General features: G+C 35.9%; 2 protein-coding genes across 2 annotated transcripts in view; both read right to left on the bottom strand.

Annotated features, from left to right (window-relative positions):
- Positions 1 to 505: 505 nt before the first annotated feature.
- On the bottom strand, positions 506 to 20,721 carry CBWD1 (COBW domain containing 1). The gene is made up of 14 exons (XM_014309885.2): positions 20,634 to 20,721; positions 19,671 to 19,820; positions 18,338 to 18,429; positions 17,207 to 17,266; positions 16,111 to 16,148; positions 12,624 to 12,670; positions 11,853 to 11,939; positions 11,023 to 11,067; positions 8,464 to 8,520; positions 5,770 to 5,821; positions 3,827 to 3,895; positions 3,651 to 3,716; positions 1,702 to 1,831; positions 506 to 1,031 (listed from the first exon to the last, which is right to left on the bottom strand). The coding sequence occupies exons 3-14, from the start codon at positions 18,396 to 18,398 to the stop codon at positions 958 to 960; spliced, it is 786 nt and encodes a 261-aa protein (XP_014165360.1). The 5' UTR covers positions 18,399 to 18,429; positions 19,671 to 19,820; positions 20,634 to 20,721; the 3' UTR covers positions 506 to 957.
- LOC115948655 (COBW domain-containing protein 1-like) overlaps positions 19,667 to 21,780 on the bottom strand; it is a 3,010-nt gene continuing 896 nt past the window's right edge. Inside the window, exons 2-3 of the mRNA XM_031062772.1 lie at positions 20,634 to 20,720; positions 19,667 to 19,767 (exon numbers count right to left, since the gene is read on the bottom strand). Of these exons, the coding sequence (XP_030918632.1) occupies positions 19,667 to 19,767; positions 20,634 to 20,720 (188 nt within the window). The remainder of the gene's footprint in view (positions 19,768 to 20,633; positions 20,721 to 21,780) is intronic.

Here is a 21,780-nt window from a genome sequence, read left to right as displayed (position 1 = left end):
TAGAATTTTGTTTGCAAACATTTTTAATTCTACATTATTTTCCTGCATTGACTCATTTTGCTTTCACACATGTGAAAGTCAATATATCCCTCTAAAGATAAGAGGTGAACAAAGAATACGGGAGAATGTACAGGACAAGAAGTTGAACTCTAAATTGTAATGAGCAGGGAGATAAAAGCTTCAGACTAGGTTTTCAAAGTAGTGTCACAGAACCTCATTAGAAATCATGTAGAGCAGCCTGAACACAGTGGAAAGGTGCAGTCCCCAGTTCCCTAAATCCTGAACTGGCAGGGTGATGGCCTAGAAGACTGAAGAGTTCAGCTACCTCTTTCAAACTGCTGACTATGTGACCAAACACTGCATGCACAGCTTTTGTGTAGACAGTATTTACTCCATGTGATCTTGTGCCTCTGCTACCTGTGTATTTTTAGTTTCATTACACAACAGGTTTACAGCTAGAACAGTACCTGGGATGGGTGCATACACTCAAAAATCACAAAGCAAGTGGAAAGAGATGGAAGACAGTTTAATAGTAAACACTAAACATTTTGTACTGTGATTATATCACTGGCAATAATCACTATTGCTTCATTCCCAGTGGAAGAGAGTTAGCAAGAGAAAGCACTAAGCTTCAAACATGTTTCCCATACCCCTACAGTAACGCTTCACAGGGAACATAACAGCCTTTTGCCTGTCTCCATTTCTGCACAGTTACATGATGTTGCTGACACAGCTTCAGCCAAATCCAAAATAGGAGAATTGTGTTTGATTCTAGACCATAAGAGCTAATCTTAAAGCAGTAGGTCAGCTGGAATTCTTAGGAAGACTTCAGGGTTCAACTGTTGCATAAACTGCAAGAGGATATAGAATCTACTATAGTCCATGCCATTCAGTCTTTTCTGCTATAAAATCCTTGCAGGATTAAAACAGACATTTAATCTTTTTTAAAGTTTTATGTCAACTGTTTCCTCGTTCTTCTCTCACAGTGGCTATGAATACTTCTTTGATGATCTCCTTATCCAGGCTCCTGCCTGTAAAGAGAAATAAAATATCTAACTGTATTTTACAGCACATTACAAAAAACCACATACAAGTAGCTTCTTCTAACATAAGTGTTTATTATATCAATCAGTGAGAACAGCAGTATTAAAATTAAGGCAACAATAGACTTCAAGCACAAATAAGGGAAAGGGAAAAAAGTAGGTTATTTTTGGTAATAAAACACTTTACACAGCAAACAAATAAACACAAAATAGAAATATAGAACCTCGGTACTGCAAGCTTTTCAGAAATAAAACTGATTTTAAACATTTTAAAGCTATAATAACCTTCCTTACAGTTACTTTTAAATATTTGATCAAACATTCAAACTATTCCCATCATTCAATTTATAATTACAGATTTTAGAAACAAGATTAAATATGCCAACATAATTTATGAAAGCTTAGTATTTTATTGATTTGATTCGGTTTGATTTTTGTGGCACTAATAGGGATAGCGTAGGTTTCTCTCAGCTGCAATTTTGAACTTCAGGAGGTTTTGATGGATAAGCCTTTAAAAGAGGGTTACGCTGAACAAACTCACTGCACTAATTCTGGCCAGCTTAGCCTGATTGCTTTTCACTGGCCAAGTCTGAGAGACTGTCTGTGAAAAAAAACAGCTTCTTAAACTCAAACAAGGAGATGTGTAATTTCCTCTTACCAATTAGGACCAGCCTGTTTGTTCTCTTTTCACCTTCTTTCCAGGCTACTGAAGTCTCTTCTAGGTCATAGAGCTCATGGACACCTTGGACTATCACTTGATGAGATTTGCCTTGAATAGATACCAGTCCCTTATCAGAAAAATAACTGTTAGGGTATATAAACAAAACTTTTAAAATAAAATATGTAAGAGGGGAAACAAAACTTTCAATCTAGTTCAAGCAGGGAATAGTACTTCTGGCACCTGTGCACTTTTTAGTCAAAATAACCATATATTATCAAACAACACATCTACTCATAACATCCATTTTCACATCTCCTTATTTTGTTAAAGGCTAAGAATTACATTTTACCATACTTTGCCTTCTGTTCCTCATTTGTCAGTACCTAGCCTGCCCAAGCAAAAATTAAATGTCATCATCTACTATGCCTCTTTGAATGCATATATGGTGTTTGACATGGGAGTCCATAAAAGTCTGCCTGCCAACAAAATGACGTAAAATGAACAAAAATGTCTGAGTTCAGATTAGTCCAATTAAGCTTTTATGATCAGTATATTTACTTTCCTGAAACAGAATCTCTGACTATTGAGAAGGAATAAACATTTGCGAAGTAGAACAACCAGCAACAGATTTAGAAGACATCATAGTCAGCATGAGTCCATTAACTCACATATCAAAAGCTCTATTAAAACAGTTCTCATCACTTCATAGCACAATGTTCTAAAATATTTTAGTGGAACACATTCTGTAAAACATGTCTTATACTTCCTGGAAGTTCCTCCCAGAATTTGCCCTAAACCAGGACACTTCCCTAAAGAAAGAAAGAGTTTAAAATATTTCATAAAATAGGTCTCCATTTGAACTATTAGTTGGAATTCTATGACTATTACTGCCAAAAGGGTTATGACTGCAGATAAAACATAAATATAAAAGGAACAAACTTTGGAACCTGTTCTGTAATTAGTTGCCTGAGGTTCATTTACTTTGAGGTATTTGTCTCTGACTGAGGGACAACACACATCTTATCACAGGCTTCACATCTCATAAAGGATTATTTTGATTCCAGTGCTCAATACACCAAAAACACGCTTGACACGGCATTACTGCTTTTCAGGCAGCTTCAGTGGCTACTCTTCTATTTGACAGGAAGGAGAAGACCAAGATACTTTTATTTTGTTGCTGAGAAAGCAAGAAAACAACTTTCCTTCCTATAAAACTAGAATAATTATTTTTCTATCTGTGATGGTCAAGGGTTCTCAGGAAACAAACCAGAGCTTTACTCTCTTATATTTCTTACAGCCAGACAAATGATAGACTGGATTCTTATTTTTTCATTATTTACTTTGCTGCTTGGTATAAGGTAAATGAAAGCAGATCCTGAATTGTCACCTCTACTCTTCTCCAAACCAAGCATCTGAAGAACATATGAAGTGCCCATGAAGATGAATACATATTAGCTGCATCTTTAAAACCACAGCCTGACAATACTGTAAAAAGTTGTTAATTGTAGACCACAACTACTATTGCATTCCTATGTTAAGCCAAATTGAATTTCTGCATATTATGACAACAATTTTAAGTACACCTAGCAATCTATAGGATCCACTCTACAATATCCCAATCCTAGATATGTGAGATGAATAGTATCTCTCAAAGCAATGGAGATAGAAAATTAAAAGTGCTTTAACTATGGCTTGATTTTTAACCCTGCCACTGATGTTCGGGGACTGTACATCTGCCCTCCCCATTGAAAACAAGTAGGATCAATGTCTGCTCCTCTGCCAGCTATCTCTTTTTGAGTCATTCATGGAATGACAGCTTGCTACTCTCCATTTCATCTGCTCCGCTACAGCAGCACCTTTGATAGGTCTGTAACTCACAGCACAGTGCAGTTTTTAGGTGTAAAGACAAAAAAACACAAAAAAGAAGCTGTTAGTTTCTGACTAACCTTCAGTCTTATGACATCCATGGTGCATCCAGTCTTATCTTTCACATTCTTCTCCCATAGAAGATTCTATGAAAAGAATCCATAAACAAAGTGGCATAAAGTTTCTATAAAAGTGGCATAGAGTTTCTATAAAAAGCTACAATGATTTTTTGAGTTGACAGTGATCCATTACTTACCTGAATAAAGAGATTTAAGTTTTCTTCTTTTATATTTCCTGGAACTTCAAATGTTACTGTAATTATAGCCTGCAAAAGGCAAGATACACTTATTATTACCACACTGAATATACATCCCATAACAGTAATTTCAAAAAGTGTTCTTTATAACTTGGCCTCATAAAAAGGCAAGTATACGACAACATCAAATTAAAAAAAAATAAATCTCTATTTCTGTTCTGCTCTAATTTGCTAAATTAAGCTCTACTTTTTGTTTCTGTTTGGGTGTGCACTTATAGGGCAGACACAATGCCTTGAACTGCTACCATGTAATTCTTTGCTGTAGAGACTACTATGATCAAGCTTTCAAATATGGTTAACAATGCTATTTTTTGGCTTACCGATCTTGATGACAATACTATCAGACAAAAAATAACCAACATAGTCTTCATAAAAGGCAATCTGTACTTGCCTTGTAAAAAAAGCTGTTTATAAACAGACTATGTAAGAATAGATTCAGAAAATCAAGATGTCTGAAGTTAAGTTTTGTGCCAAAGCAATTGCCAACTAACTGCTCAGGATCAATTACCAAAAGAAAATATGAAAATAAAACATGTAGTTTAAAATTAACAATTTATTTAAAGCCTAAATTATGTCTTATTTTTGTCACTATAACTGCTCAATGGTTTGGAAGAACAGAGAGAGAATCACTTCCTGTAATGCCTTCAAATGACTACCTTCTGATGACTAGTCTAAAATTAAGGAAAAAAAAATTAAAGCTACAAGCAGCAAATGTTCATCTAATGACCAAGTAAACTTATCTAAACAACCAAGAGCTAACAGTCTGAGCAGCTAGAACACGTCAGACCGAAGTTCACTGCGCTCCAAGCACAGTGCAGTTTGTTTCTGCTGACCTTCAACACAAAGATAATAAGCACACTTTGTCTTACAACAAGGACTTGCAGCCTTCTGTGTGAAGTGTTCTGCCCTCATTATGCCTCAAATGTCTCAACAATCATCTTAAATATGTGGGTGTTAAACTAAACACAGATACTAACAATGAATTCTGTTGAATGTCTGTCTGCTACACAATACAAAACTAACAATAATCTCCTTAATAATACACGCAAGGATACTATAAGACATAACATTCAGGAAAGATTCTACTTAACATTTCCATCTACTTTAGGTATCTATTAAGATTCTATAACTAAGCATATTTAAGAATTTTGATTAAACAAAAACTATCAGTATTGTCGTTGTAATTATAATTAAGCATGAACTGATTTTGCATTTAATCTGTAGTTCCAAAATTAAATTATTATTGCCTTTTCCTGTTTCCAAGACTAGCAACTTCACAGTTAAATTATGCAGTTTAAAAATAAAAACACAGGCACGTTGTATGCATCATATTTTAACCTGAAAATTCAATGTAATTATAGAAACCTGCTGCAGAAAGCTCACTTTTTCAAAACACCTTAAAAAATAGAAGGTTTTACTTTTTTGCAGCCTCTGAGGGGACTCGTGGCCTATGGGCAGACTCCACCCACCTAGGGGCACCCCAACGAGGACTGTGACCCACAATTCAACCAGAGAGATTTTGTTTTGGATAGAAAACCTATGGGACAGACTGGCTACAAATTTAGGACTTGTTTCTGCAAATACCTAAAAAAAAAAAGTGGTTCTATTGGTTCACTAATACCCTCCATGTGAATCAACAAATGATATGACTGACTGGAGCACTGGAAGCCTATAAGCTATTTTTAACAGTGAGACTTAATATACCCATTTAGAATCTATCTACAATAAAGCACATTCCTTTTGTGTAATCTAGGTCATCTTCCAAATACCTTAGAACACATTACACCCTAACTGAAACCTTCTGAAATGGTAACAAAATTAGCATGCAGTATTGAACAGCCCTGTTGCTGCAAAACCACCAAAGCAGTATTTTTGGTAATTACCTTATCTAGATGTGCATGTGTTGTCTTTACATGCTCAAGCTTTTTCTGCAAACTGAAAATAAGTGAAGTTAAATGTCACATTTGAGTAGGATTGGCAAAATGTCATTATTTCAAAATTTTAAAAACTCCACTATTGCAGAGCAAAGCTGAAATATCAAAGATAGACTATATATTCAGAATAAGCTTCAACAGTTAATTACTTTTTAATCTCAAAATAGAAATGTTTAATTATATTTGTTTGATATAGTTGTTTTAGAAAATTATGCTTTTTAAAACATAAAGAGAATTATAGTCCTGATTTCCAATATCTTCAGCATTGAAAACATTTATACTTCAATGAACACAAGACCCTTGATACTCCTTTCTGCAAAAAAGGCAAACTACATCATTAAAAGAAGCAAGAAAAAATAAACCACTAGAATTTATCAAGGTACTAGATGTTCCCTTTTTTAAAAAACTTTACAATTATCTGAAAATCAAGAAGAAAAGAATGTACAAAGCTGTTGCTTGAGAGAACAAAATCTGTAACACTAATTGAAATACCGTATACCAGCTCCCACTTCTCAGCTGTACAGCTCACTTCTACTATGCAGTGTTCCTGCTAACTTAAAACAGATACTCTCTACTCAGTAAGACCCTAAGTTCAAGCTCCACTTGGGAACCTCTTTTGTAAACTAATATTTAGGGTCTTACTGCATCTTTTCGTGGGAAAATTGTATTGCAACTTTAGATTTCACATCCACATCTGTCTCAATTAATCGAGATAGCACAAAATTTCTTCAAATACTATCTTCTGTACTGTTTCTGTTTTTTCTGTATATTGTGAATAACACACAGAGAAGAAATACGGTAGCACAAGTTACTATGATGCCCTCTGCCACTTCAGAGAAGATTGCCCATTGAAGTCCCTCCTCCTAACCTGATGACGGTAAAATTTTAAGAAGCCTTTATGGTGGGGAAAAAAGGCACTATCTGCTACAGAAGCAATATTTCACATTCCTACTTCTCCTGCTTCCTTTGCTTTGCTATCTTATTCTCATACTGCCCTTCACAGAATCCAGAATTCATGATGTGTTTCCTGTGACTTCAGGGTATATCCAGATTACAAGGTTCTATCACACAGTCACACCAAACAGATGACTTATCTGTCTGCTGACAGAAATCCTTCCTGCAGTGTGCCATTAAAACAAATTATTTATGTACTGATGTGTATTTGTGTTCAAGTGCTGTTGGATGCAAAGTTTTTCTACTCAGGTGATGGCACTGAAACCACCCCTAATATTTTATGTAAGAATTTCTGTGTCTAGGAACTAAAAACAGGGTAAGCAATTTTGCTGTGCTGAGTTCAAACATACAACATAAGCTGAACTTTATTTAAGCAGTCTACAATCTTCTTGGTAATTTAGAATTTGTCTTTAAATGCTGACGTTTTAGAGTGTTTCCTCTGTTTTAATACCAAATATTGAGAAGCTCAAAGTAACTGAGTGAGGTAAGAGAGAACACTAGATTGAGGAAAGCAATAAAGATTTTTTTTGTCAGTTTCTTAAGAACTTTCTCAGATCTGTGGAGTGCAGCAAACTAGTAAACTTCATAGAACATCACCTAATATTACAAGTAATCAGATCTAACTGTGAACTGCTGTTAACAGGAACAATCTGTTTCTGGTTCACATCTTTTTACTGCGTTATCTCTGCTGTGTGGCTCCAGCATGAGTCAATTCAGTTAGCTGATCCATTATAAGAACTCGAAATATGGATTTATGATCTGGCTTACAAACTAATAGTTATCTATTGCCTCTAAAGGATATACCAGTCTCCTTCCTCCCTTAACTTTGTTTTGGATGCCTAGTTTGGTATTTTGCTGATGCTGCCATTGGTAGAAATCTTGAAACAAACACTACAGTATTTCACTGATTAGACAAAGCCAGCGCCAGCAAAAAAAGACATATCCTATCATTTTAATAGTACTGTACCAGTTCAGAGGGAAATCTCACAAGCACGTTATCTAATAGATGTTACTAATTTGCATGTCTTGCAATTTCTCCCTACTGAAGAATTAAGCTGATATTACCCTCCTTTTCCCTCCTTTACTTTATGACTGCTCCAGTACTCCTCACTCCCTTTGCTGTTCTTCAGGTCTTTCTGTTCATTGTGTGAAAGACCTTTCCCCCTTCCTTCCCATTTTACTCCTGCACCCATCCAGGATGTTGAATCATGCATTCAGCATTTAAAAACCCAAAGAATGACAAACATAGTTATCAGAATTCGTAGAACCTTCGTTTGCTGTGGAACCTTAGTCCCTCATTCTTTTGTGTGAAATCTACAGAGACCTCCATTTCATCACAATACAAAGGAGAAAAAATTTTGAAATGCTTTAAAAGAACCAAAGAAGTGTACAAATCTACTCTGATACTAAACCAAAACTTGCATTTTAGGGAAAAACCCAACCAACCACACAAACTCTGGCTCATTTAACTTTATAAGGTCAAAAGGTTTTTGCAGGCATTTGAAGATGAAAATAATTCCATCTAATATTACCACTTATAAAGCAGTAATTTTTAAAATGTGACTGTCCTGGTCTAGACAGGACAGTCTAAACTAGAAATTCTAAGAGAATTTGAGCCAGGATTTCAGTGTGTCTGTTTCATACACAAGTATTTTTTTCTAACAGAAGAGAAGAAAATTATCACCATACCTTACTCCAGATAAACTGTCAAAAGCATGTAGGTCCAAGACATTAGAGAGATCAACTCTAAAGAGAGGAGAAAAAGAAAGCTTTGTATTTTTCATGTATTTAAATGTCAGGTTTTAAAGGTGTTTACTGAAGCATATATTTCTTTTCTTGTCTATAAGACTAATGCCATTAATACTTAGCCTTATTTTCGGGTATCAGTGGTTGGTACTGTCTTCTACAAGAAAATGCTGTGTTTAGTTACACAATAATATGTAAGCACAGAAGCAAAATTTTTAAAATTTTCTGTTTTACAGTAAAATACAAGGTATTTCCAAAAGTATGATAAAATCCCTTATTCATTATGTCTGAATAAAAAATTATTTTCCATGAAGGGGAAAAGAAGCCTTGAGCCTCTCAATACAGACACAAACCCCCAGAATACATGTAGCTTATACTGACACACTGTTAGCAAACAAAACTGAAACAACTTTATGAGGGAAGCACTACCACTAGGAATTTCAACTCTACAATTTGAAATAGACAAATAAAAAATGCCATACAGAATAGGCCATACCAATCATATCTGCTTACAAGAATGGCTACCTATAAACTTGCATAAGAAACTTTTCTTCACAAAGCAATATAGACTACAGATTTCCCTGCTGATAGCAACTGACAGCTTTTCAGATACAGTTAATGACATGGGGCTAAATAAAAAGAACATGACAGGTAAAAAAATCCCACCTCTGGAATACAACCAGAATCATCAAACTTTTACATTCAACAGTAGTTGTACCAAGCAGTTTCTAAGATGAAAGACTTATAATGGAATACACAAACAATTCCTGTGTAAAATTCATGATCAGCTCAGTGTCAGTTGTTCTCAGCAGTGTTCTAAAAATTCATATAGTAACCCTCCCTTTTAAATGTGGGCTTTTGAGGGACAAACCCCTCTTAAAAAGGGTATGTCCTCAAATAACATGCCAATAAATTAATTTTGTGCTGATTTCACATTTGGAATGTTTAATAATGGAAGAGACTGTATGTGACATTTGCAGAAGAATATTTACAAGTAACAAAGAGTTGTCATTGAGGACTGAATCCGAGGCCCACTTTATCTCATATCCAAAACATAGTGCGAGCTGGCATCAGACACCATAAAATATGCAAAGAGATCACATGTTGGATCTCCCCCTAATGGACATTTAAAACACAAATAATGTAGTTCAGTATCTTCTTCAAAATTGGTCCTATATGATCACCCAACAAGAGCAAGTATTTTTCTCTACAATTTCCAACTACATTTGACAATAACTTTAAAAAGCCAAGTATACTTTATTATGACTATTACCTTCCCTTTAAATTTGCTTAAATCAAAAACCTCTATTTTACAAACATTGATCACAATAATCCAATAATTGATATAAAAGTGCACAAATCAGTCCTAGCAGTCTGGAAGATATACTGCTCTCCTAATGCTCCTGGGAATACAGAATCCATTTAAGTCCTTACTGAAGAAGTAATCTGAGTCAGAATTTCAAGTAAAAATAACAAAAACCAGTGCAATGATTTTTTTTTTTTTTTTTGTTCTTGTAACTACCTTCCCCTGTTTTCAAGGTCATTTTATAGTAACAACTTATTTGCAGCAGCAATGAGAATAATATTTAGGGTGACACAATTGAAGGAAAACACTGTAGTGCACATACCCAATTATTAGCTCAAAACCAAACATGGCTGTGCAAACTGCTCTTCAGTCACAAGGCTGGTTGACTGTGTATCTTAGTGGCCAAGAAGGCCAAGGGTGTCCTGAGATGCCTTAGGAAGAGCACTGCCTGCAGTTCAGTGAAGGTAATCCTGCCCCTCCAGTCAGCTCTAGTAAGGCTGTACCTGGAGTTCTGTGCCCAGTTCTGGGCTCCTCAGCACAGGGACACACGGAGCTCCTGGAGGGAGTCCAGGGGAGGGCAACAAAGATGTTTAAAGGACTGAAGCACCTCACTGACGAGGAAAGGCTGAGGGAGCTGGGCCTATTCAGACTCAAAAAGATGACTGAGAGAGGACCTTCTCAGTGTACAGAAGTACCTGAAGGGAGGGTGGACCAGGCTCTCAGTGCTGCCAGACAACAGGACAAGAGGGAACAGGCAGAAACTAACACACAGTAAGTCCCACTTGAACATGAGCAAGTACTTTACTGTGTGGGTGATTGGAACAGATCGCCCAGAGAGGCTGTGGGGTCTCCTTCATGGGGGATATTCAAAAACCACCTGGACACAATCCTACAGTGCCATGTGCTCTGGGATGACCCTGCTTGGCAAGAGGGTTGGACAAGATGACCCACTGTGCTCTCTTCCAACCTCACTCATTCTGGTATTCTGTGACATGAACACTAATGAAGAAAAATATAAATTAGAAATACATTTTTACTTCCTAAAAAAATTTTTAGATGCTTATTCATAAAATAAATATTGGATTAAATATTTCTAATTCAATAATTTTCCTTTAATAAAACTGATTTAATAGAACACTTTAAACTGACACAAAAGAAGCAGGATCTAGTACCTAGTAATAGTGGCCATTTAATACCTTGATCTTTGTGTTTCTAGAATTTTAACAAGTCCATTTATTGACCTAAAATAAAACAGAAAAATCATCAGTTAGATGAAAATATAACCGTGATATATTATTTGAATATCTTAACCATGGACAGCATCATGTGAAATAGCATCCCAACTCTGTTATCAGCTTGTTAAATAACTATCAGATATCGGTTGAGATATTTGGTTTCCACTAACAGCTGGGGAACTTCAAGAGCTCTGACAACAAGATACCACCAGTGACAACAGCATTTTCCTATCCAAAGCTATTCACAATACACTCTGCTCAGTCTAAGCACTTTTATTTTCATATTTCAAAAAACTAATACAGTTGTAAAGTATTTTAAAATGCTAATGTTTAATTTGGTTTATCATGGTATTGATAGAAAAGAGTAATGTCTTCGATCATTAATTTGATTCAGACCATTGATTCATCTGCTCCCATGACAATTGTTTGGGACTTCCTCCATATATCTTTCCATTTGCTAGTGAACTCATCTTTACCAGCAGATTTTTTTCCACTTCTGCTAATTCTCAAAAAATGGCATCAGCTGCTCAGAAATGTAAAAACATAAACGCTTAAGAGAAAGGTCTGTCCTTAGTAAACAACATCGAATCTTACCAAGATAGACAAAATGCTAAAATTGTGTAAGTACATAGAAGTATCTCTCAGAAGAGGCAGTCTCTTTTCTCTTATAAGCTTATCAATTTTGTCCATCTAATGAGATCTAATTTCTATTCTAACAGCAGTAAAGAAGTAACTGTGTTTAAATTAATTTTTGAGAAAGTAGTGTTACAGTTATGCCAAAAGTTTCATACCTCACAGACGTTCTGACTTTATTCAATTCTTCTTCTGAAACCAAATCTGTTTTATTGATGATTATAAGATCAGCTAATGCAACCTGCCTATGTATTAAGAAAAAAAAGAGAGAAAGACATCACTAACAAACAAGTACTTTATCTGTAAGGCAGAAACTAGAACATGATGGAGAATTATTAAAGTACTACTGACTTCTCAATATGTTCTTCTGTGCCTTAACAGATCAAATCAAGGCTTGCTAGATTCTTTTATTTCAGGGTTGTTTTGTTTATTTGTTTGGATTTTTTATGTCATCTAATCCAAAGTGCTTAGTGATTTAACAACTTTACAAATCTCAATTTGCCAGTGAGATTATATCCTTATGTGATCCTTTTAATGCAATACTTGAAATTTCTTTACTTTATGAAGACTTCAACCGTTACAATAACCCTTAATTATTGTGCCTCCATATTTATTAAAAAGTATTCTTCTATCTCCTGTTCTGCTTCAAGCATGAGAGAGCCTAACACGAAACTTTTAATTTCCCCAACAAGGGTGCTTCTCATTCACTTAAATAAAATCCCATCACTATTAAAACAGAAGAGTCCGTTCTTAGCAGAAAGATCAAATGAACCATGATGTTACTTTTCCACATTTTGCCTCATTACACCAATCTACCTCAGTTTAAGTAAAGCAGGAGAAAAAAGCCCTATAAAAGAACCCATTTCCAATGAACTTTTATACAGTGCAATTCCCAGCTTGATATATAAAATTAATTTCCACATCCATACCGAGATGCTTCATTAATAAGGCCTTCTGGTTTCTCCTCTGTCAAGTGCTAAACAAAAATTAAAATAATTGGATTAATCATATTCAAATTAAATTCAAATTTACTTGCAATTAAAGAAAGCTAAATCAAATGCAGTTGAGGTCTGTTTTTTGACAAGGTATTAAGGAAGATGGCATCTAGAATCTTTCTGTTAAATGATAGTGAAAAAGTACATTTATATATTCATCATTACAGATATCTATAATTAGCTTAAAGCAAACTCTTCTAATTGATTTTATTATTAGAATGCTAAAGAGTTGGAAAACTTTGTATTTCATTACTTTTCAGCTTTACAACGAAGTAAAAAAGTTACCATAACATACAGTAACAATGAAAAAATACATCTGGAAGAAAACAAAGGCTTAGTTATTTTACAAATGAATGTGAACTCAACTAACTAACAAAACACAGGCTAGGCTTGCAATACAGTATTTCTTATAAGCAACTTCACACTCTTTTTCTCTGGAAGACTGTACAAGACAAACTGTACTTTGATAGTAAAAACTGGTAACTTTTTCCAGGTTTGTATGAATAAACCACTGCTCTTTGGCAAGACTGTCCAAAATCAGAAGCTACAGGAGTTTCAGTATCATCTCCACTTGTCTGCCCAAGCTGATGTCTTCACAGAAGAATTAGTGAAAGGGAAGAAAATACCTGCATCTCAAGCAGCAGCATAACATTTAGCAAGACAAACACTTATTTAACTTAGGCACAGCAACAGACTACACTGAAGCAGCAAAGATCTAGCTACAAGTTATTTTCCACCCACTCTGCCATGGAGGTAGTAATCTCTAGGATAGAAATGTCACAAACATCTGGAGGCAGAAAAACTTCAAACTGGTGCTGTAATATTAGTAAGAACTTGCCACTTATGCTTTAATCTCTAGGAAAGTTGGAATCCTGTGCACTTCTTCATCAGCTCTAAATGTACCAGGAATATTACTTTAAAATCTCAGTTTCAAGTTACAGAAATAACAAATTAAAAGTGGAATCAATTGTTATGGGAAATATACAGCTTTTTAAAAACCTAGAAAACTATTCTTCTTTATTGGAATTACCAGGCATCTAACAGTATTTTACTTGTAGAAAAGCAAAAATAGGTTATTGCATACTGTGAGTCTATCATGTAAAAAGAAACAAAACAATTTCCTGATTGTGCACAACCTAAGCAGATAATAACAACAAGATGACTCTCAGGAACCTCTCCTCTAACCTCTTCTTTGTAATCCTCTGTGTATTGATTCTATTCAATTAATGTTTAGGTTTGTTGCCCTGAAAAGATCAAACGTCAGTAGTCCAGATGTCAGGTCCTGGAATTTGAAGACTGCAACTTCAAGCTGTCCAACTGTTCACCCTTGATTAATGAAATTAGTATTTCAGATTGCTGTGTGCCAAACCTGTTAGATTGATAACCCATGGTATCAATTAACATGGGGATGGTGGTATGGTTGGTCACAGGGAATGTTTGTCAGCATTTCTTGCAATGGGTTGGTTCTTTGAAGCATGACATACTTAAATTGCTGCCCATTATCTCAATGCCATTACCTGTATGGCTTTCAAAGTTCTTTGAATGATCAGCAGCTGTTGAGGTCAGGCTTCGCAATCAGAGGAACTTAACAAGTTAGCAAGTCCTTCTATACCAAAGTTTACTTAGTACACAACTAAGAAAGTATGAAGTTCCTACTATTCTGAGTAGATGTCAGTGTTTTACAGGTTTACTGATTAGATTATGTATGTTTTCATTGAGGTGCCAAAGGTAATGTAGATAGAAAATTTAAATGTTTCAAAACATTTTTTGTGTTGTTTCTCTTATATTACTTTAAAGTCTAGCATTTTAAAAACTCATTTTCAGTAGTAATTTAGTGCTGCTGTGTGCAACACAATTATATTTCATCTAAGACAATATTTCAGCACTGCATGAAGAAAAAGATAAACAGAACAACATTTTTGCAAGCAATATATAATATAAAACACATTTGAATTAATATGAGGGAACCCAGCTGAAAAGGGGTTGACCTAAAACATGATATGATTTCTTGTGATAGTTGAGCTGATTTAGAAGACAATGACTGCTTGGAAGGGCAAATCACCCCCTTCACCTTACTCTTCTACCAACTTCTCCACAAATGTTATTGCAGAACACAAGGAACTTAACTTGCCCAATTGCTATGAGGTTCTATTTGTTCTGTTCCAGCCCAAGCCAAATTGATGAGAGAACAGGACTGCTAACCTGATTTACCCTTTTGGTAAATCAGCTATCAGATAAGCACAAATGACAGGAAAAACCCATGTAATGCAAACAAAAAAAATCTTACACTGCAAGAACTACTCTCTTATTTTTAAACCATTATTCTTCAGTTCTCTGAGCCATTCGCAGCCATTGTAAATGCAGAAATGTTACAAACACTTTCACAGTATGGAATTTCTATATGATTATTATAGATGGGTAATGTAGTGGCTGGCTCCTGCAATTAAAGGATGAATATTATGTGTATGTAAGAGAAGTTCTATTAATGTATAGTTACCTTATTGTGATTTGTCATTTGGACATCTTCTGTTCTCTCCATAGTCCCCCTTTCCCCCCAAGGTCTTTCTCTTTATTCAGTCCTTTTGTTGTATTTTGTTAAGGTTTAATAAACCTTTGAAATTTGAAAAGTGAGCAGCATTTCTCATAATGATGAAGGCATTTTTTCATATGGTCACTTTTTTTTTAATCCTGCAAAATCAGTACCCAATCAAAGCAGTAACCTCCTAAGTTATTAAGTTGCAAATAGTTATATTTACACCCACCTATTACAAAAAAAAAAAAAAGAAAATAAAGAAAAAAAAAGCTGAACTATTTGAATTAATCACAATCTTTGCTGACCTAAGCTCACTGTTCTATATGTCTGTTCTTATATTATACTTTATATACAGATTACTCTAATACCTGCTCTTTTTGTCTGCTTCCATATAACATTTTAATGTGAAGCAGTACCAGGACACTTGTGCTCGCATTTCTCCCTGCCAGAGCTACCATTACATCAGTCCCCTTCCCAGGCGGAGCCCTAACTCACTTGTTACCACACTGGTGTAAGACATCTGTTCTTAGTCCTCTCCTTTCAAGTAACACAGACCAGTGACCAATTTCTCCACTGTTTTTATAGCAATTCAAATGCCTATTTGGATTAAAAGCAACATTCCAGAGTGAAGAGATAGAACTAGAAGAAACCAAGTACTTAGCAACCTGGCATCTCTTGTCACACCTGTTGCTGTGTCTGTAAGAATGTGAATTCCTGCAAATATCAGTACTTCCTTGTGCCCGTCCAAAAGACAGTAATAATGAAATACGTCCTCATTCAATCTAAGAATTACAGCTATTGTTAAAATTAATTAATCCACATGAACATTACTGCAATAGCTGTTCTAATGCTGCAGTTTTAAACAATGTAACAAATCTAGTAACTTACCTGCAATCCATGCTTTGCATCAACAACAGACACAATACCTAAAAGAAAACATTAAAGTGGAATAGAAATGTGCTAAATGCAGCTGACAGTTTAACAACTTGCAACCCTCCTGTACAAAGGTAACAATATCAGCACATTTACAACTAGTTATAATAAACTGGAAGCACTGAAAGCATGTGAACATTAAACTTGTTACCCAAGTATTTTTTTATTTATTGTCTTATCTGTCGTAGCAAAATGTCTACGGAACTGGGTGAGATAAATTCTTACAAAGTAGATGCCTCATCTTCCACAAGAGGAAACTGGCTGAGGTATGCTTTTACAGAATACTGAGACAAATTAAAGGACTGACTGATGTATGCAGCCATTCTGATAGTAACTGACCAGGAATTTGAGAGTCTCTGGCAGAAACTTAGGAAGTTCCTTCTTATTGAACTCAATGTTTCCTTCCTTGGTTAGATGGGTATTTTACAGACTGACCAAAATGTTAGTAGGGGATTTTTTTAAGCCAAAAAGTAAATTTTTTTCCTACATTAAAAATATTGCCTTTAACTACATATAGTGATGACTTATCTTTCAGTAATCTCAGGTTTTTGTTAGAACACAGCAAATATTAGCGCCAACAAGTACAATAGGTGAAGAAAACAGAAAACAAAAGGCAGAAACATCCAGGTTTTGACAATTTATGAATTCAGAAAAATAGGAAACCCTTTAGGAAACACTGCATTTCAGTAGAACAGGAGGAAGGAACAAAGAAGAAAAAAAAGCATGCTGTAATATTACTCCTAAATGAGGTTTTATAACATCTAGCTAATGACATTTTCCCCTTACATCACTGCCAACAGCTGTCCATACCTGATCCCTCAGAAAAGCATTAAACAACTTTTGCTGGCTTTTGCAAGACTGAGCACCTCCCCAAGTAAATAAACAAGCATCAGAATAAGCAGGGACACCTCTGTGATCAAATCTGCCAGTGTGAAAACCAAGTTTATACATTTCACACATTTTCTCAAACCCTGCCTTAAAACACCAAGAATACATTACTCTAAATCCAGATATGAAATGCCAATACACAGGAAAATAAGCTTGCACTTACCATCAAGATAGATGTCACTTCCCAGCTCAGAATCAACCCAAAACATGGACGCCACAGCTCCTAAGAAGTGTAGTATATATACAGTTGCAAATTTGAGATTTTTCCAGTAAACTACCAACACTGAGGTATTTCATAGAAAAACTCTATTTGCAGTGCTAACAGTAAGATCAGTGACTAAAGTCATTCCAACACCTAAAACTGTCCACCTGAAATGGTATGATGCAGTCCTTCAAACACCACTCTGTATCAAACCCAAATACCTGCCAGCTGTTCTAGTGCTTACTCAGGCAAGATATAGCAGGGGGCACAACATGAAATCGTTTTCTGGTATCTATTGATTTTTTTCCAAAAAGCTTAATAGTTTTCCAATTTGACTCAAACAGAATTTGTGTGTAACAGAGGCCAAATCAATGTTCTGTCTTTTGAAGAAAATTACTTTATAATGACAACTATTTAGCTTTGAGCTGGAAAGCATCAGCCTCCTAAAGGGGAAAAAATTGAATTTCTGATAAAAATTTCCTTCCCTTTCCATCTACAACAGATTTTTAATGTGGATGGTTTAGAGAAAACTGTTTTGGATAGCTATTCCTAACATGAGATCAAGTTTAAACACCTTTTTTATAATAAATACTACTAAAGAACACAGAAGGATTTTGTAAAATCTATTATTGCTCTTTAAGAATGTACTAGTCTGTTTCACAGTATATTTTACAACTTCACAAAATATAAGGCCTATCACAACCAGTGTAACAACACAACAGATGCTAACTATTTTGACTTTAAAAGGAGGAACGTAGAACATCAAAAGTGTATTGAAAACTACCAGTTTCAGAGTATGCTTCTCTTTGCTAAGCCCAGTGTCTTCTCTAAATGGAAATATGTTTTAGCTGGATTTCTACTAAGTTTTAGAGTCAATTTAGACCAAGGTCAGCAAACAGAACTCAACCAAACACAACCTCATATCTGCACCTTGAATCACTTCATTGGAGTCTCTACCACCACCAAAGCATAGGCGCCTGACAAATCACCACTTTATATTACAATTGTCAAAGTGAACTAACTGGTGAGCAAATAAGCACTTCATAAAAACAGAATCATTATCATGGTTATGAAAATTGTAATGTGAACTACCTGGATCTGCCAAACCAGTTGTTTCTAACAATATATAGTCAAATTTTCCTCTCCTTTGCATCAGGTTCTCAATTGCTTTCACACCATTGTCCCTGTAAGAAGAAACAATTAAACCTGAGAACAGAGAAAACAAGCTAAAGCATGTATTTAAATGTATCTTCTGATGCAGAACACAGTGTCGGTATCATCAAAGCAAAAGTTCTGAGACAGGACACTTGCAGACTTACAGTCTGTAACAAAAATTTAGTTATCTGCTGGCACATTATTAGGCAAATTTTAGTTTTCTGCTTCATTTTAGTCTAAAAATAGCATTTGCCTAATCCCACCAGGTTTGTTTTCAAACACTGAACAACCTGTAAAGGACAGTAGGGCTGTGTAGATATGGAACTATTTGGTTTGGCAGCTGATATTACAGAAATAAGGGGTGGTAGAAGCGAAGCATGGTGCCCTGCCTTTCTACCTCACCTACACCAAGATTAACATGCCATTTACTTAAATTAGAGCTGATTAAGTCAGCCTAAAGCAGAAATGTATAGCATTTTTAAAAGAAATCATTGTATATAAAACACAGCAGCATATAAAACAGCATATAAAAACAATAAAAAAACCAGTGTATATAAAACTTTTATGCCTCTCTTAAGACAGCATTCCTTCCCCAGAACAACAGAATCCAGTAAGACCTTCTGTTTTCCACTTACTACCTATTACTATTTAAGGCATAAGACCAGTTCTCCCAAATTCTTAGGACAAACAGGCCATGACCCTTATTTACAAACTTAGCACAAACAATTCAGCAGTGCAACAAACAGGGTAAAAAAAATGTCAAAGGAACAAATACTCTCTTGCTTTTTACCATGACCATCAGCTTACAGATTTGGATACTGTGTTTCATTAGGTCACAAAAGGTTTTCCATTCATCCTTATTGATGAACACCATATTGAAGTAGTAACCAATGTACAACTAAAGAAGCAGACTAAGTGCTTTGTGAGGAAATTGGGAAACCTGAGTCCTAGTTCCAGCCTACCTGGCTCTTCAGCTCTCTACATGGAAGCACATTATATTAACAATAGAGGGATAGATTCCTACTCTACAACATCCCCATGCTGCATAAAATGGTATTTAGATTACTTTTCTGAAAGACACCAAGTCCAAATCAAGAAAGGCAGCAATAGGAAATAAATTTCTACCTTCCAAATTCCAATTGTTTCATCCAACAAAACAAGTCTCAATCAATTCTACCATCAGTTTCAGGAACCAAATCCTGGATGTCTTCTCCCTTCCTCAATTGCCCACAATATCCACCGGAAGAACTTGCACAGAACTTGTACTCACTTTACTGAACAGCACAAGCAGCCATTTCTGAGCTCCAGCCATTCTTCATAGAGTTCTCCACCCTGACTGATTGCCAGAGATTTCTCCAAGGCACTTCCTGAAAACACAAGTAGTGCTATATTTTTAATCTACTATCTTGCATGACAATGCCTGTAAGAGAGAGATACGTGGATTACCTTCTTTTCTCCCGAGACCACACTTCTGACATGTTCTTAAGAAATTTGTATTTTCTATTTTATGAGAAATTTAAAAGCCAAGACAAAGCTCATTCCACAAAGATCAAACCCCACTGGATGACGGTATATCATAAATGCCACAAACTTTGCTAAAAGAAAGGGACACCAGCCTGTGCCTCCCTATCAAATAAAGGCTCTGTCTGTACATTTTCTTTTGGGCTCTGTGACAAGAAAAGCTACACACATCTTTATTGATGAAAACAAACAAAGAGCCCCCCCCACCAACACATTATAAACTGTAAACAATGTAAGCTTCTGACTATGGTACAGATATGAAATTACAGCTAGAGCAATTAAAAGTTCTGAAAGCAAAGAGTTCAAAGAACCACAGCCATCAAGCACACATCTCCCCATTTTCTTGGTGCAGGATAATTTGTGATTTGCAAATGGCTGAAAGGAAAGGAAATTTAACAAAATATTATCTATCAACATATTATTTCAATTTCCATTTGCTTGAAACTGAGCGAGACAAATGGAGGTATCGCACTTCCAACAGGATGATGTATTTATTTACTTTACTCTGAGGGCCTACATTTACGTGCAAAATAGATTAATGCATGTCACTACTTTATGAAAACCAGTAAAAATACTTTCAGCCTTTCTGAAGACTATGAGGTATGTTAATAATTTCAGTAATGGATTTAAAATTACAACAGTCTCGGTTTCCAGCAGGTTTATGTACTTGTCATTTTGTGGCAAAAAGAAAGATTTCTGCACGTTTACATACCTTCTCCAAATTCATTCAGAATAACTGCTATTCTTTTATTATGCTGTTCTGTCAGTATGTAATTTAGAAGAGTTGTTTTTCCAGCACCTAGAACACAGACCATATTTCTATTAAAATGTTAAAAAAAAAAAGTAAAATTTCAAATAAAAACTAAATACTGTTATGCATACACATGCACACTTCAAGCAATTCTCTTCTAAACAGAAGGTTTCATTCTAATGTCCTACATTCTATTCTAATGATGTAGAAATTAATTTGTAGATATATTTCAACTCATATAACTATCAGGACATTAAATTGCAGTCTTAAATGACTCACAGTTTTTCCATTCATTAAGTGTCAGTACTTGATAAACTTACAAGTTCCCTACCAGCTGGGCAGTTTTTTCCTACAACACTAACTTTTACGCTTCTTTTAACAGAAGGCAAACTTAATCTTCTCCCTCTTACTGCCTTTTCTGACCAGCGCTGTCATCAGTAACCACGGATGCGCTACTAACTGCCTTTAAACGGGGCATTGTTAAAAACGTGTTAAAAAACGTGTTCACAACACCACCTTAGAAGCAGTTTCATCCTATGCACAAGATCACAGAATTGTCAAGGCTGGAAGGGATCTCTGGACATCGTCTAGCCCAAAGCAGGTGACCACTACAACTATGGAACCTTCCTTATTTGTCCTTAAGAGATTTTTCTCTGCAACACTGTGATGCAGTACAAAGTTACAATTTTCAGAACAGTGACTACGATCCTAAATTTAAGCAGGTCCTTACAGTCCATAACTGCGTGTAGCACACAGTAACTCTGCCGGCCGAGGGGTACGGGAAAAACGCCGAACCTCACGTTTTTCAGACTGCAATGCAGTCTGCATTTAACTGAGCCACATATGTTGCACTATTCTGACGCGAAGTGACCAAGAGCCATTTGTCAATCGTGACCTGAATGAGGCGGCTCCTGAAAACAGGGTGGTGGAAGCAGCAACCCTTTGGGTGCTTACACCGCTGCTCAGAGTGGCCCTGCAAACCCACCGGAGCGGCCGGAGGGCTCCCCGCTGCTCACCCGGCCCGCGGGGCGCAGGCCCCCGCCCGCCCGGGCCTTCCCTGCCCGCACGCAGTCGCTGCCGAGCGCCGCCCCCCCTCCTCACCCCAGTA

The sequence above is a fragment of the Geospiza fortis genome, unplaced genomic scaffold (genome assembly GCF_000277835.1).
Source record: "Geospiza fortis unplaced genomic scaffold, GeoFor_1.0 scaffold456, whole genome shotgun sequence".
Lineage (NCBI taxonomy): Eukaryota > Metazoa > Chordata > Aves > Passeriformes > Thraupidae > Geospiza > Geospiza fortis.
This window is presented reverse-complemented; position numbering and strand designations above follow the sequence as displayed.

Coding starts and splice junctions, on each gene's coding strand:
- CBWD1 (XM_014309885.2), bottom strand. CDS start 18,398: ATGCAAAGGAGAGGAAAATTTGACTATATATTGTTAGAAACAACTGGT. Junction 8,521..11,022: donor CTAGAAACACAAAGATCAAG/GTATTAAATGGC, acceptor TCCTCTCTTTAG/AGTTGATCTCTCTAATGTCT. Junction 5,822..8,463: donor GACAGTTTATCTGGAGTAAG/GTATGGTGATAA, acceptor ACTTATTTTCAG/TTTGCAGAAAAAGCTTGAGC.